Here is a 17,282-nt window from a genome sequence, read left to right as displayed (position 1 = left end):
GCTCTCTGGTATGGTTGAAGGCACCCTTGTCCTATGAAAAGACCGAACAATCCATCGCACCCAGAATATAAAAGGAAAAAAAAAAAGACTAGAGAAAGCTCAAAGCAGACCCTCTCACCCAGCCGCTGTTTTTATTTTTTATATTTCTACGAGAAAGGCAAACGAAGAACGAGTGAGGGGAGGGAGATGGCAGTAGCCGGACCAGGGCAGCTTAACGTGGAGGAGTACCCTTCTTGGGGGTCCCGAAGCGTCGACTGTTTCGAGAAATTGGAGCAGATCGGCGAAGGCACTTATGGGTCAGTCCCCCTCCACCCCCCAACCCACACACATAATTCTCTTTTTATTTGATTTTTTTTTTAAATTTTTTGTTCTTCTCGTTGTTCCTTCTCTGCTATGAGAGAATATTGCCTTTTTTGTTTTTTTAATGGAATTCGTGGATCACCTTTTTTTTTTTTTGGGTTGCGGGCTTTGATCTTGTACATTTTGTTATCCGCTGATTTTTGTCGGGGTTTTGGGTTTTTCATTGGAGCTTCCGCAGTTCATAGCTGGAATAAGTATTGCCGAACAAGAGTTTTGTTGACAAAGTTTTTGTTTTTTTTTTCTATGTTCTTCCTTTTTCTTCTTCAGTTTTTTAAGTGTGCGATTTCGTCTCTCCTTTATTAATTGCGATTCTGAATATATCAAAAACTAGTGTGGTTAACTGATCTATTGGCCTTTATCTCATTTTTTGAGGCAACCCTTTTAGGGGGCATGAAGAAGAAGTGGTAGTGCTGTCGTTGGTTCCTTTATTTCCTGCTCCTTTGATTCGAGCATTCTCTATTTCTCTTTTTTGAGCGCAAGTAGCTTCCTTTTCATGTTTCGAGGTTCTATTCGTGTCACTTTTGTGTTTATAACTTTGGCATTCCGTCTGTACTGATCTGTATAAGTTCTAACTATTGACAATGATTACCAAATGATTATGGGACTATGTTTTTGTGCAATATCTCTAGATTTCAAGCCATTTGTTTTTAATTTTTTTTGTTTCATCTTGTGAAAATATGCATTCAAATTTTTAATTACTTTCTTTAGATCTGTATAAGTTCTAACTATTGACAATGATTACCAAATGATTATGGGACTATGTTTTGTGCAATATCTCTAGATTTCAAGCTATTTGTTTTTAATTTTTTTGTTTTATCTTGTGAAAATATGCATTCAAATTTTTAATTACTTTCTTTAGTGTGATCCTCTAAGGGGAGGTTGGATAGTGAGATGAGATGAAAGTTGAAAGTTATATAAAATATTGTTAGAATATTATTTTTTAATATTATTTTTGTTTTGGGATTTGAAAGTTGAATTGCTTATTGTATTTTGTTTGAAATGCGGAAAAATTGTAAAGATGAGATGAGAAGAGATGAGTTGAGATGCTTTCTGAATCCAAGCAAGGAAGTTACTCCTAGAAGCAGTCATTCTTGCACAATCCTTGTTGAATGTAACTAGAAAATTTTGCCAAGTCGTTTGCTTCTCCAGGATGATTCAAGGGTATGACAGTAACGAGAATTATTTTGGCATAGGAATTCATGTAGTTACCTGTTTTCCTTTCTCGTGGGATACTAGGGTTTTATGGGTATAACATAGTATATATAAAGTGATTAGACGGTGTCACATATTTGAAGCACAGCTTTACCGATTAAAAAAAAAAAACATATTTGAAGCACAACAATGACAATTTTTGCAACGACTGATCTTAACTCATCTCATACTCAAAGAGATTCTTTATGGTGGGGTAAACCGGAAAAGACATGATTAAATCTAGAAACAATACATTTGGATCTCATTTCTCATTTGGAGATATTAAGTTATAGCTGTGACAAGGTGCCTTGAGTTTGATATTTGTTCATAAAGAATGAAGTTTTGATGACTTTACTGTGAAATGTGGCAGGGACTGTAGTTTATGTAATGCCACTTTATAGTTTTTTTTTTTTTTTTTTTTTTAATGTTTTTTAAGTTTTTCTATTGTTTCTACACACTAGAGAATGATATTTCACTTTTATATTTTTCCATGTGTGTTTTTGCAGTCAAGTTTATATGGCCAGAGAAATTAGAACTGGGGAAATTGTTGCCTTGAAAAGGATACGCATGGACAATGAAAAAGAAGGGGTAGTTTTTCTTTTCATTAAAAAAAAAAAAAAGTTTTTCTTTTCATTTACTATGCGTGCTCTATGGCAATTATAGCCCACCAAAGTACACAGGTGTGTGTGAACTGATTCACACAAATTCATGTTTATTTAGAATAATTTTTCAGGCACTTCTTACTTGATGCAGTTTCCTATAACAGCCATTCGGGAAATCAAGATTCTGAAGAAGCTTCATCATGAAAATGTTATTAAGTTAAAAGAGATTGTGACGTCTCCAGGTACTTTAGTTTTCGCAGGTTTGACTTCTATCATTTATAGATTCTTTGCACCAATATCACACTGATTCACTCATAGCTTCTATATTTTTTCATTGTCTTTAAGGTCCTGAGACAGACGAGCAAGGGAATCAAGGTGAGAGAGCTGTCATATGATTTCCTGATTGGTTAGTTCTATGAGTTACTTGTGCTTGCTTGTCATCCTGTGGTTTCTTTATGGTCATGCATTTGGTGTAAAAGTGTCCCAGTACCTAAATTCTGCAATAGATGGTAGTTTTTAACATACATTATATCTTTTGGGAACTACAGATGGTAATAAGTTTAAGGGAGGCATCTACATGGTTTTTGAGTACATGGACCATGACTTGACTGGCCTTGCCGACCGTCCTGGGCTGAGATTTACGGTTCCCCAGATCAAAGTATTTATGTTGGAAATTTGGACTTTGTATGTGTTGGAATCAACATTTAATGCCCATAAATTTGCTGATAAATATCATTTTCATCCAGTGTTATATGAAGCAGTTATTGACTGGGCTCCATTATTGTCATGTTAATCAAGTGCTTCATCGGGACATTAAAGGTGATTTTCCTTGTATTATTATTTAATATAGTATCTTTTGTAGATGATGTTGTTGTTGTTTTGTGAGTGGGGCTATGTTTGACTAATACCTTCTCTTGCAGGTTCTAATCTTTTGATAGATAATGAGGGAAATTTGAAGTTAGCGGACTTTGGGCTTGCACGATCATTTTCTACTGACCATACTGGGAATCTTACTAACCGTGTCATCACTTTGTGGTATAGGTAAACTGCCAATTTACTTTGAGCACAAGAAATTACATTGCAGTCATTGAGTGTGAGTCCCAATTTCAAGAATATCCCCGATTTACTCGAGTGTTCAATCTTCTCAACAACATATGCTTTCGATTATTATTATTATTTTTTTTTCTGAGCATCCCCCAATTTCCATTTAGTGGGTTCAGATTGGTATGATTTGGGCAGGCCACCAGAGTTGCTGCTGGGAGCCACAAAGTATGGCCCTGCTGTTGATATGTGGTCTGTTGGTTGTATCTTTGCTGAGCTTTTGAATGGAAAACCAATCTTGCCTGGGAAAAATGAGGTTAGATATCCTCACTGATTTGTCTTTTTGGTCTGATAGATATTTTGCAGAATGAATGATGTGCATAAGCAGGCTCATTGTGGTGTATTATTGATGTCTATGTGGGTGAGCATGGTTGGTGGTGTAACATGGTTTTGTATACGACTGCTTTGGATCTTAGTTAGATTAGCTCTGACCTTGTGGTGTTTTATGTCTGCTTAGGGAAATTTATGAACCAAAATGCACATATAATATTCGTGTAATTCCATATCAGCTTCATTAGATACCAACTTTTACAGCCCCAACATCTCACATCCTCATTTTGGTAAAGAATCAACATTACACATCCCAATTAGTCGGGATCAGGACTTGGTTGAGTTGGAAGAAATTGAAATATCATGCAATTACATTCGCGACCTTATTGCACTTTCCACCATACTTTGCTAGGCCTTGGGTTGTTTCAAAAGGCTAAGGCCTGGTTTGGATAGTAAATCCTCTCATCTCATCTCATCTCATCCCAGCTCATCGCATCTAATTTCATCTTATCCCATCTCAATATCCAAACACCACAAATACAAATACTTTTAAATTTCAAAATTTTTATCTAATCATTACAACTTTTCTAAACTTCCAAACAAAACACAAAAAACAATTTATAACTTTCTCAAATCTCAAAACAAAAATTATATTCTAACAATATTTTAACTTTATAATATTTTTATTCAAACTTTTTCTCTCTTATTTCCCAAAATTCCATAAAACATTTTAACTCAAACAATTCCACTACTATTCACAAACTATTTCATCTCATCTTACTATATAAACGAGGCCTAAGTAATCACCCTGCGGTTTATGATGGCTTTATTACAACTAAGCATGAACTTGTTGGTTCATAGATGGAAGATTATTAGAAATTTTTAAAATTTTGAGAAACCTTTTGAGAAAATCATTGACCTTAGATGTGATGATACATGGCGTTGCACATCTATATGTAGAAGTTTAGAAATAAACTGTTTTTTCCATCAATAAATTGAAATTAAACTCTTCACATTGGTTGTAGCCTGAGCAATTGAACAAGATATTTGAGCTTTGTGGATCACCTGATGAGATCAACTGGCCTGGTGTTTCCAAGATGCCTTGGTATAATAATTTCAAGCCGTCAAGGCCAATGAAGAGACGTATCAGAGAGGTTTTCAGACAGTAAGTAACCATACATTTATTTTCTGCCTTAATATTATTTTTTTGTAAGTAAACAATTTTATTGAATAATGATAGGCATTGCTCGAGTACACAAGAAGATATACAAAGATATGCCCTATCTATATTGAAGCAATAGAGACAAGAAAGTCATGAAAGTCGGGGCCATTAAAGTCTACAGCTATGGCCCATGGATATAGAGTTCTAGTAAACAAAGCTCTTAATTCCTCTATTATCTTCGAACGTCCGCTCATTGTGCTCCTGCCATAGACACCACAGAACACATATCGGGACCATCTTCCACACAGTTTTGATTTGTTGAATGCCTCTTAAATTTGTCCAGCTTTCCAATAGTGTAGCCACTGTAGCAGGCATAACCCAAGCTACCTCTAATCTGCTAAACACTTCATTCCATAACACTAGCAGTCTCACAATGTAGTAATAGATGCTCCACAGTCTCACCAACTTTCTTACACATGCAGCACCAATCCACTATAATTACCCTGCATTTTCTAAGTTATAACAGAGGGACAAATAGTCAATTTTGAAAGAACTTATTGTAAACCTCTTTCAGATATGAATCTATCTGATTCAGAGGGGAAGAACTTGCAGCAGTATCTCAATTTCAATTCAAACATGGGTTTGATTCACACTCCATGTTCTGAGAAATATTTACCATGTCAGGATCTTACCCAAGGAAGTTGTCCATGTGAAAAATGCCGCTTTAAAAGGCCTTATGTTGCCAAATGCCTTGTGGCCAAATCCTTCTCCATGAAAACTGATTATTCGGTTTGAGAGACTTATAGAAAGAGTGAAGCTAGAATTTACCTTACTTCCAGGTATCCACCACAACACATCAGCTTGCTGGTTGTTCGGTTTTATGGAATACAGTAGGCTGAAAAATCTTCAAAGCTGCCCACTTCCCAATCTTGGGCCGCCCTACTAAAGTTGATGTTTCATTGAACTTGCTCCCCCGATATCACCATGAGATCAGCCACTAAAGCTTCTTTTTCACATGCCACCTGGAACACAGAAGGGAATATTTCCTTTAGGGCACTATTTCCACACCATATGTCGCTCCAGAATTTAATCCTAGTGCCCTCGCCTAGAATGAATCTTGTATGTCGAGTAAAGACCCCTCGTCCTCGTCTAATGTGCTTTCAAACTCCTACTCCATGAGCCCCACACACCTCTCTAGTACACCAACCCCCCCCCCCCAAAAAAAAAAAAAAAAAAAAAAAAAAAACCTTTGTATTTGCACTCAATCACCAACTTTCATAGTGCTTCTGGTTCCATATTATATCTCCACAACCATTTTTCAAGTAGCACCCGATTAAAAATTCTCATATTTCTAATATCCAACCCACCAGAGGAGATTGGGGAGCATACTTTGTCCCAACTGACTAGATGGAATTTGAATTCATCTCCCACTCCACTCCACAAGAAATCATGCTGAAGTTTCTCAATCTGGGACGCCACACTTGCAGGAATAGAGAATAGAGACAGGAAGTAGGTAAATTAGACAGCATACTCTTAATTAAGGTAATCCCGCCACCCTTTGATAGATACAGTATCTTCCAGCCTGCCAATCTCTTCTCTATCTTCTCGATCGCAGTGTCCCATATTGGAATGGCTCTTGAGGTAGCCCCCAACATGATAGCCAATTGCCTTGTGTTGTTAACACTTCCAACTTGCACCATTTCTGATTTGTCAAAATTCACTTTCAAACCGGACGCTGCTTTAAAACAAAGTAGGAGGGCCTTCAGTGCCTGAACCCGGTTTCGGTTTGCCTCACACAAGATTAATGTATCATCTGTGAGCAACAAATGAGAAATGTTAACAGTACCCTTATTGGGGCCACCAATCGGGAAACCAGCCATAATTTAATAGTACCTATATTCTGCCTTAATATTAATGGAAAAGATTTGACAGCTAGAAGATATCTACTTATTTTCTTTTTCTAAATTTTGAAAACAGGAAATTCTAAATTTTCTAAGTTTATTTGGCTTACAGTTTTGACCGTCATGCTCTAGATTTGCTGGACCTCATGTTAACTCTAAATCCGGATAAGGTATTGATGATCGTCTGAAGTTGTGCCTTTCTTGATTATGACATGATCCTTACCTCATTATGATTACTCGTTGGGTTTTAAATTATGTATTCCATTATCAATGTAATTGTTTTCCTTTGCTTGAAATATTCTTTTACCATTCTTTATTTTGGTACATGAATCCTTGTTGTACTCTGAATACTTTTACTTATTTTATTTTACTTGGCCAAAAAAAATTTTTTAATTTCATATAGGATCTTTAAAGCTTTGAATTTGTTTAAGCATATCCATTTAGAATGCATCTACAAGTCCATTGGAAGTGCAGTACATTTGTAACCACTGCATCTCTTCTTTGGGCTGGTTCTTTGTATTTCATTCATCAGTTGGTATATGCTTGCCATCATTCTTTCTACTATCTAGCCTGACTCCCAATGACTAGATAGTATAGAATTTGAATTTTTCTCAAACTAAAGCAGAATCAGAAGGCCCAAGTGGACTCAAACAACCTGTGCTATTATCATTATTTATTCTTCTTTTGTTCTTTAGCTGACAATTACACAGGGTAATAAGCCCCATCATCCACAAAAAGCTGAATGAAGTAAAAACATTATTATAGAGGAAGAATCTAATGCCAATATCACTGCCGATAGTTTTTTTCTTCAAGTAATATCTCTGTCAATAGTATGGGGATTATCCTTTTTCCACCTAAATGAAGCAACCTTGTTCCATCCTAAACAATTTCTGGATCACCTCAGCGTTACCTTTATTTCATTTTATGTTACTGATCACCTGTCTGTAGAGAATATCTGCCCAGGATGCACTAGTTGCAGAGTATTTCTGGAATGATCCCCTACCTTGTGATCCCAAGAGGTACGGTTCAATCTTTAAATTATAATATGCTTCATAGGAGTTCCAAGACTTTGTGCATTTTCTTATTAAAAAATAGATTTCTTTATATATTTCACTCAAATAAAAAATGTTACAGAGAACTGTCTTATCCCGAAACACATCCGCATTTGTTGCGTGCCACCTGCCTCAAAATTTTCAGTTGTCTTTTATCTTTCTTATCAAATACGTGTAGCTCTCTTCATTCTATGAGATGTTGAGCCCTGCCTATCTTTGGATCGTGTAGCCTCCCCAAGTATGAATCATCGCATGAGTTCCAGACAAAGAAAAAAAGGCAGCAGCAACGACAAAACGAAGAAACAGCAAAGAGACAGAAATTGCAGCACCCTCAGCCACATACCCGTCTGCCCCCCATTCAGCATACTGGGCAAGCTCATCCTTCTCATTGGCATGGACCTAATCATCCCATCGGCAATGCACAGCCTCCAGTTTCTACTGGACCTAGTCATCACCAATATGGTAGGCCGCGTGGTCCTCCTGGAGGTCCAAATAGGTACCCTCCAAGTGCAAACCAGAGTGGAGGGTATAACCAAAACCGCAGTGCCCAAGTTGGAAGCTACAGTGGTGGGCCATATCCACCACAAGGACGGGGTCCACCATATGGTGGGAGTGGTATGCCCGCCCCAGGTCAAAGGGGGGCCACGAGTGGTTATGGTGTTGCCCCTCCGAATTACTCCCAAAGTAGTCAATTTGGAGGTTCAGCTGGTGGGAGAGGTCCAAACCCATTGGGTGGTAACCGAAATCAACAGTATGGTTGGCAGCAATAGCTTTAGAGAACCAGTGCTCGGAATTGTGGGAATATTTTAACTCAATTTATATGATCCATAAGAGGAGAGAAATCTGTGTGAAGTTGGCCTCGGCTATAGTGCAAGGTATATTTAATCTACTTTGGTGAAGTGTTAACGAAAACCATGAATGATGCCCTTGCCGAAAATGTTTCGGTGAATTTCGAGTAAAGACTTTTATTCTGGAAACGATTGAGATTAGCTCAAACAGGATGCCTCCACGCTTATGTAGTTTTCGTTAGATTTTATCTGCCAACAGTAAAATAAAACTGTTTCATCGTGTATTTTAAGAACTATTTCTTTATATGCAGACAAGGAACACGATATGGCAAAAACCAAGTGTTGATGAGAGGATTTACGTAACACGAACAATCCTGTACGTTTAACGCATTATAGGAAAAAAAATCCTCAGAGTAGCGACTGACTGATTTGTTAGTGGAAATATCCTCATTAAGTAGCGACTGACTGATTTACTGATGAACATAGACATTTTGTGGCTAAAGTAACGTTGAAGTAGAAATATTACTTGAATGAAATCATGTCACATGCTGATGCATGGTTGATGTATAAGCTTGGCCAGCCCTATCGCTGAAAAATGTTATTTGATGCACTCTCCAGCCTACATCGTTTTTAGGGATGACAATATGTGACACGAATACGAGATAAAATTAACGGGTTTGAATTTGATATTAACATGTTCGGGTCAAAACAGGTTAACTCGTTAAGTTATGATTTATTAACAAGCGAATAATGGTCGATCTGCTTAACACAAAATCAACCCATTTATTTTCAAATTAAAATTTTATTATTATCAAGTTGTAATATTAGTATTTCTTAGTATGTTTATCTTTTTATTGTCTTTTTTGTTTTTATTGTTAGAATCGTAATTTTAGACCTATTCTTATATTTGTTATTATATGGTTGGTAATATTGATTTTATTATATGTTAAAATATTTATATATATTTTTTAGGATATTGTGGCTACTAATAAATATAAATTTTAATTTTTATGTGAAATTATGTTAATCAAATCAAATAAGTTGTTAGTTCAATCTATTTATATGAACAGATTTAAATTAATCTTATTGTGTTAATTTATTTCTAATTAATTATTGAACGGATCAAAACGGGTGACACAACATGACTCATTATCTAAATTGGTTGAGTTAGAATTTGAAAGTTTAATATGTTTAGCTTAACGGGTCGGATTCAAGTTGACATATATAATTGAATATTTATGACTGACACGACATGAACACAATTCGAAAATACAATTTGCCACCCATCCAGAAAAATTAAGCATAACTACTACATTATCTATCTAAACGTTACCTGCATAGTGGTAGTAAACAAGACTGGAAATTTAGGTGCAGTTTGAATAATGAGTTTAGATAAAACGAGTTGAGATGAAAGTTGAACTAAATATTATTAAAATATTATTTTTTTAATATTATTATTGTTTTGAAATTAAAAAAAAATTAAATTATTTATTATATTTTATATGAAAATTTAAAAAAATTATAATGATGAGATGAGATAAAACACTTCTTCTATTCAAACGGAATCTTGCACTGAATCATAATTTCATTTTTAGTGCATGCGCACATATTACAAACGAGAATCGGAGAAGTTTCAAAACGTACTGTTCTCGGTCTGTCCAACATACTTTGCTAAATTTAAGCGAGGACATTTGCATTTTTATCCCAAAAAAACAATCAGTTCGAAATTTTTTCTATAGAAAATTTAAAAGATTCTCATCGTCTGGCATAACTGAAAACATCACTGCTTTTACTCCAAATAAATCCCATCGACCCCTCCCCACTTTTTCAAACAAAAAAAAAAAAAAAAAAACAAAAATAAAATCTATCAAAGCGCTCTGCAACGGACTTGAGCAGGCTTGCAATTCTATCAGTCTAAGTGGACTCGACATTTAGAACTATCTTCATGAACTCGTAGACAAAATAGCTTATGGCAGCTGATGGTAAAACCTGAAAATCAAAGACGGAAGTATGAGATTGTGTTAGCAACTTGAAATCACAAACTAAGTTCATCATATGCTCCACAAAAAAGTAGTAAATCGAACTTTAACATGTTTGTGAAGAAAAGAAGAGTACTAAAGGCCCACAAACAAGCATAAAGAGACTAATTATATCATATACCATGGTTATGGGGTTGGAGGTAGCGTTTCACATATTGGCTCGGTAGGATGTATTGTTTTCTATTAAAAAAAGAGGACACAGGGTTTTCTACAATAAGTTAGGTTGTACATAGGGTTTTAAATTCTGGGGTTTGAGCCAAGAGTGAATTTATATCAGATGCATGGAGTATAGTTTTTTATTATTTGTTAGGAAGAATTTCATAATCTTGGTAATGTTGAACTCTTCGTGAAGTTTTGGACTTCAGGAATGAGGATATAGGAGAGTGGAAGGAAAAAACAAAGGAGTTGATGACAGTGAAGGAGCCTGTAGGGCAAACAATCGGTTAGAAGAGAGCATTATACGAGAGGTCCCTGTATTTTTGCCTAATGGCAGAGAAGGTTAGCCCTAACGAAAAATAAAGATGAAAATGCCTTTGTGTAAGACCGATGGCCAGCCACATGATGGCTCTACTTGGAGGGGCACGACCGGAGATAGCCTACTTGGTTGACTGTTCAGCAAACAATCAGTTAAGAAGAGATCATTATACAAAAGAGGTCCCTGTATTTTTGCCTAATGGCAGAGAAGGTCACCCAACCGAAAGATAAAGATGAACAAGATGACAGACCTTTTTGTAAGACCGATGGCCAGCCACCCGAACAAGATGAAAGGCCTTTTTGTAATACCGATGACCAGCCACATGATGGCTCTACTTGGAGGGGCAGGACCGGTGATAGCCTCCGTAACTCAAATTGGTATTGAATTATGAATTCAGTTTCTTCAATTCTATTTTTTTCTCACCATACCTCTCTCAAACTAAAGTAAAACTTTTCTGTATATATTATATAAACTTGCCTAGGAAATAGAAGCGTTTGCAGATCAACTAGTTGCAACATACTGAAAATAAATGCTAAACCAGCTGAACAAACTAGCAAGCTCACCTTTTTGTCAAGAGACATGCAGACCATGTAAATCCTAAATATTTTTGAACTAGTCTTTAATCTCGGGAAAGAAAAATTAGATAGTAGATGGGAAGGGGGATCATAAACTGTCACCATCTCTTTTATCAGTATAAACTATCATAAACTTCATCTTTCAAGTTGTGCCATATGACCCACCCGTGGATAGCCCAAGTGGTAAGGGCAAACTTGTTTGCATGAAACCCATGTCACAGATTCGATACCCCCTGGGATCAAACTACGATTTAAGTGGGAGGCCATGGCGGTTGGTTGTCATGCTAGTCTCCCCGGGGGTTTAGGTTCCATGGGTGAGTCCTAAGGGCTCTGCCATGGGGGGTGGTTGCCCCATCATAAAATTTAAAAAAAAAAAAAAAATGCTGTGCTATATGCTGACCCTAATATGTAAATGCAGAACAACGAATGAAAACCCGAGCATCTACTTCAACTTTATGGTCTACTAACGCATTCATACACCAAGTTATCAATTTAAGGGCATCGAATACTCAAAAATTACCTGCAATAAGCTGGGAATTAATCCTGCATAAAGAGCAGGAACACCCCCTTTCTCAACAATCTTTACACAAGTTGCCAGGGCATTTAACCTTGTTTCCCGCACTTGCAGTTGAAGCTGTCTCCTCACAACTTCGAAAGGATAAGTAGCAGCTTCAGCACAAGCACCAGCAATTGCCCCATACAATAATGTTCTGGTCGGACCCAACTCCAGCTGTTCCAAAGCGTTAAGTTCCCCGCCTTCTTGTTTCATGTTTTGGATTCTTTTTCTCCCTTCTGGTGAATGCAGATATGCTGATTTCAACATGTCATAAACACCATAGAACACTGCACCTGAAGGGGCCATGCTTATAATGGAGGGTACTAAACCCTTGTAAAGAGAAAAGAACCCTTCTGTATAAATCATGTGGCGGAAAGTACCAATAACACCTCCCAAGGCTTCTCCACCTGGTGCTATCATCTTTGTTCTGATCTGAAATATTTCAAATTTTAGGATTTGATCTATGAATTCTCTCTCTCTGAAAGTAATTCCTACACATGCATTACTATTCTAGATTGATTAAAACTGAAAACAGTGTGAAGAGTGAAGGCTAATGTCTATCACGGTATTATCACTATGTAAAGCTACCTGTCAGTTACATAACAATATCTCAAAATCTCATGGAGGTACTCACAGACAAGCCCCCATAAGAACCAAATATCATTTTATATCAACTTTTATGAACATGCGTAATATGAATGTATGCCAGATAGCATACTTGATTTTATTTCAATATAATTGTGCATTTGAGTTGAATCCATTTAGCTGTAATAAATCTAGAACCTAAGATTCCAATAATAAATCAAAACTTTGTCATGTATGGCATAGTGAACCACTAAAATGAATATGCAACAAAAATAAGATCCTCAATTGAAAAGCTATAATTATCTCAATTGAAAAGCTACAATTATCTCATAGACAGATAGACTCATAATGGGCCTTGAAAAAAATGGATGTCAGAATAAACCACAAGGAATTGCTAGAAATGGTCATACTATATCAAATTCAACTATTATTCACCAAAGTATTAGTGGCTTAGGGTCTATTGGCAAGTAAGTTGACGTACCATATTCATAGGCTAAAGTTATACCCCTTGCAAGCAAGAGTATTCCACTAAGATTAGTTAAGGGAGTTGCAATGTCCACATTGCTCTCCAGCCCCTCCTCATTCACATGCCTTGGCTTGTCATTAGATAATTACTTAAAAAGTCCTATAGATAAAAGAGCATCTAGAAGAGCAACAGTAATGAGAAATGGGTACAAGTTGAAGTGGCCTTTCAGCGCTATGTTACAACATAGTACAAAAGAAACAGTGTTAGATAGAAACCTATTTGTGGTGGTTCTTACTCTTGCCCAAGTTGGGTACCCTGACCCTTTTGACAAAGCACTAGAGGATAAAGAACAACAAAGGTGCAAGTCCAGTGCTCCATCTTAAAATAAGAGAGCAATAAAACTACACTAGGGTTTAAAATGGCTGGAGATTACAGATTTTTCAAAAGCCAGAATGAAGTGCAGGTTTTAGGATGCAATCATATATCAGTACTCGGCATCGAAGTTAGACGTGCCACGAAAACACTCAAATGTATAAAGTGGTTTTATAGATATGCGATCCAAAAAAAATTGGTAGAAGAACAAACCCTGTTTAGTATCAAGTAACCACCTAAATGACAAGATTGCCCGGGAGGGAGGGTTTAAAGGATCGCAATGATGCAGTGGCATTTAGGCAATGGAGCCTCTCCAGGTGGGGCAATAAAAAAGTGGAGTTTAATCCTTCTTTACACAACACAAGAACAACACAAAATGAGTAAAATTTGGTTATGTCAATTCTGTCTTAACTCACATGAATTTACATAATAGAGACATACAGATACGTGGAAGTTTATGTGTATGGGAGTTTTATATATATATATATAGATATATATATATATATATGTATGTATGTATGTATGAGAGTTGGAAACTTTCTCTAGGCAAAAAGTAAGGTCACAATAGCATGTCACGCCAAGGCTAACAAAACAAAAAACATAAGTGATCAATGGCCACATACAGTATCCATTGGTATGCAGAGCAAGGTAGCAGTAATTCCAGATGCAGCACCAGCAATGAACCTCTCAAAATTTGTGGTTTCCTCATTCCCGGTCAACTTCATCAGATGATTTCTATATGTATCATAAGCATAGAAATTGATAGCCTTAAAGGGTGCCGTGCGAAGAATATTGACAAAATTTCCTTTCCAGAAACCTTGAAGCCCTTGAGTAGCGGCAATTTTAGTGATCAGCTCAAAAAGGTTCTTCTGTTCACCACGAACTATATATTCCAGCTTTAATCTCTCAAGAGGAGCAACAAACGTCCTGATACAGCATAACGCGAGCACCAACAAAATTTAAACCATCAGAATTATTATACAGATGGAATTAAAAAGGCGGATCTACAAAATACTAAAATTCTTATGGAGTAGTGCATTAGGATCCTACTATTACAAGTCCTGGTCCGACGCAAACTTGGGACTGAAAATACTAATTTAATTATTCATTTTCTTCACTTTTTTGCGCAACAATTTCCTACAAACCAAATCGTTTTCCTTTAAAAAGAAGATACATTGTTGCTGCAGCTATAGATCAACCGAAGTTTATAGCCATTCAACTGAGAGTAAGGTTTGGCATGCAGCAAACACAGAGAAACATTCATATTCCAATCAACATTAATCGGAAGTCCTGTTTATTAATCGAAAAGAGCACAAACCTTGAAACCATAGCAGCGACAGCTCCAGACCAGAGATGCTTGGTCACGTTCATAGCATTTGATCCCCCAGTTTTAACCGTTCGTACCTTCTCTTCGTCCTTATACGACATTGCCTCCTCCTCTTCCTCCAGACTTTTATTCCCATTTTGCCCCAGGACTTCCCCTGATTCCCGAACATACCCATCGTCCCCATTACCGTCTCGATTTATCGACAAGCTCACCGACAAGAAATGGCCGCAGATTCTCTTTCCCCGCCTCGAAGCCTCAAACCTGACCACCTTCCGGGGACTCCGAGGAACCGAGATCAAACCCGAAGCAGAGTCCGAGCAACTCTTAGGCGGAATCAGCGACACAAACGAAGGAGGAATGGTGCCGTGGTCGAGGAACAAGCCTCCGAGTCCGTGGAGGAGGAACGAATCGGAAGGCTCGGAATTGATCGGGTGGGTGAGCCAGCGGTCGGGACCGTGCATTGCAAAGCGGTGAAAGCGGCGGTACAGACAGAGGTTTCTGGATTTGGTTGAGCAGATGGAAGTGGTGTTTGAATTTCAGCAGCAGCATCAGGTATTTAAGGGGTAGTTGGAGAGAGTGGAGGAGGAAGAAAAAGGAGGAATGGGAAGAGAAGCTTCAAGAGCACGAGAGAATGGAACCAGATTTGGGAGGAGAGAAGGACAGCAGGAATTAGAATGGAATCGATAGTGATTGGTTTCCAACTCCATGGCCTCACACTCGACTGGAGTTTTTCATCGGGTCGTAGTTGGGGAGTTGGTGGTGCCGTCCTTTGCTTCACTCGCAATTTTCTGTCCTGGGTTTGAGGGTATGGGAGCACTTTAAAGAGTTTTCGCTTTGCCATTGGGCAAAAGTAAAACGAGACATTTTACCCATTTTTAAACGAGAAAAATATATTTACAATGTGAATTATGTAATTATTTTTAAAAAAATAATAAAATATGAGATTTATATAAAAAAATTAATTTTTTAATAATAAATTCTAAACTTTTTTAAAGTAATTATGTGAGATTTACGTACTTTACTATTATATGTTTGAGTAATACACAACACGTTTTATAATATATTTAATAACACATGTTATAAAATAAGAGTATTTTTATAAAATGATGTTAGTTTTATAAGATATTTTACAAAAGAGAAATGATAATTACAATCATGAGTGCGCAAACGTCGTGTAATCATTTTAAAAAAAGTGAATAAATACGATATCTATATAAAAAAAATTAATTTTTTAATAGTACATCTTACTCTTTTTCAAAACAATTACACGACAATTACACACTCTACAACTACATGTAACATTATTCATATTGCCATCTTTAAAAATGAGCATATTCATGTCACGTTTTAATTACATCGGATCTCTTGAGATTCTTCTTAAACGGGTCCTACCATATGTATAGTGAGTATTCTCATTTCACATTTTACCAATGTTGAGATTTCTAAAGATCCTATAAAAATGGGATTTTGTCATCTATGAGTATCTCATATTAATGTTTAACTAGGCCATGATAACTCTTGCTCTATATGTATATATATATATTGAAATGTGCAAGTATCGTTTGGTCACTTTGAAAAAAAATAGGATCTATTATTAAAAAATTAATTTTCTTTTTCATGTAAATCCCGTATTTATTCATTTTTTTCAAAGTGATTACGCGGTGCTTACATACTCACGATTGCAACCATAATTTTTCCTTTAAAAAATAGAGAAAGGGCAAAGGTGTTATATATATATATATATATATATATATACACAAACATGTTTACAAGTTAATACAGTATATATATATATATATATATATATATATATATATATATATATATATATACACAAACATTTTTACAAGTTAATACAGTCAGTCCACTCGTTCCTGGAATATGTTCCCTCCTTCGATTCCTTTCGCTTAGACTTCAGTTGGCAAATGGACACATGACAATCGTATCTTTGTCATGGCCTATGTCAGTCCAAGATTCTAAAATCCACATTATGGAAATATTTTAAGGGATATGTTATATGCTATGTCTCTATCTCATTTTCATCTCGTCTATCAATTATGACTCTAATATTTTAAAAAATAATAAATTTAAAAATTTAAAAATAATATCACATTATAATGATCTTGTAAGGAGATTTTCCCTCCCTGTTTGACCTTATAGTAAGCCCATAAGGGACCTCAGGAGAAGAGGGAGAGAGCCCAACAACCCTCTCCCAAAAAGAGTCACTGGATCTTTACAGAGTGCTCAGCCTATGAGAAAACCAACCCGTGAAACAACCTTTACATGGAAAAAATGGATGGTAGGGGCAGATGAGATTCACTGTCCTGCCACTCCCCAATGACACCTAGCCCTCGGGAACTCCTGCAAGCAGGTGGGCGAGAGATGCAGGAGATCCTCGATCTCCTGATAACAAGCATAAAAAAACTTAACAATAGATATTCTTAGGATAAAGTAAATCAG

At 36.5% G+C, this 17,282-nt stretch overlaps 2 protein-coding genes across 2 annotated transcripts; one reads left to right on the top strand and one right to left on the bottom strand.

Annotated features, from left to right (window-relative positions):
* Positions 1-79: 79 nt before the first annotated feature.
* On the top strand, positions 80-8,616 carry LOC121250046 (cyclin-dependent kinase C-1-like). The gene is made up of 12 exons (XM_041148959.1): positions 80-296; positions 2,058-2,139; positions 2,305-2,395; positions 2,499-2,528; positions 2,702-2,811; positions 2,900-2,972; positions 3,074-3,194; positions 3,393-3,510; positions 4,550-4,689; positions 6,700-6,757; positions 7,536-7,606; positions 7,869-8,616. The coding sequence occupies exons 1-12, from the start codon at positions 187-189 to the stop codon at positions 8,407-8,409; spliced, it is 1,545 nt and encodes a 514-aa protein (XP_041004893.1). The 5' UTR covers positions 80-186; the 3' UTR covers positions 8,410-8,616.
* A 1,650-nt stretch (positions 8,617-10,266) lies between these two features.
* On the bottom strand, positions 10,267-15,623 carry LOC121250398 (probable mitochondrial adenine nucleotide transporter BTL3). Its single transcript, XM_041149526.1, has 4 exons — positions 14,814-15,623; positions 14,119-14,422; positions 12,037-12,504; positions 10,267-10,416 (listed from the first exon to the last, which is right to left on the bottom strand). The coding sequence occupies exons 1-4, from the start codon at positions 15,281-15,283 to the stop codon at positions 10,342-10,344; spliced, it is 1,317 nt and encodes a 438-aa protein (XP_041005460.1). The 5' UTR covers positions 15,284-15,623; the 3' UTR covers positions 10,267-10,341.
* Between the last annotated feature and the right edge of the window lie 1,659 nt (positions 15,624-17,282).

The sequence above is a fragment of the Juglans microcarpa x Juglans regia genome, chromosome 2D (genome assembly GCF_004785595.1).
Source record: "Juglans microcarpa x Juglans regia isolate MS1-56 chromosome 2D, Jm3101_v1.0, whole genome shotgun sequence".
NCBI lineage: Eukaryota > Viridiplantae > Streptophyta > Magnoliopsida > Fagales > Juglandaceae > Juglans > Juglans microcarpa x Juglans regia.
Note: the sequence above shows the minus strand (reverse complement) of the source record. Positions and strands in the feature narration are given on the sequence as shown.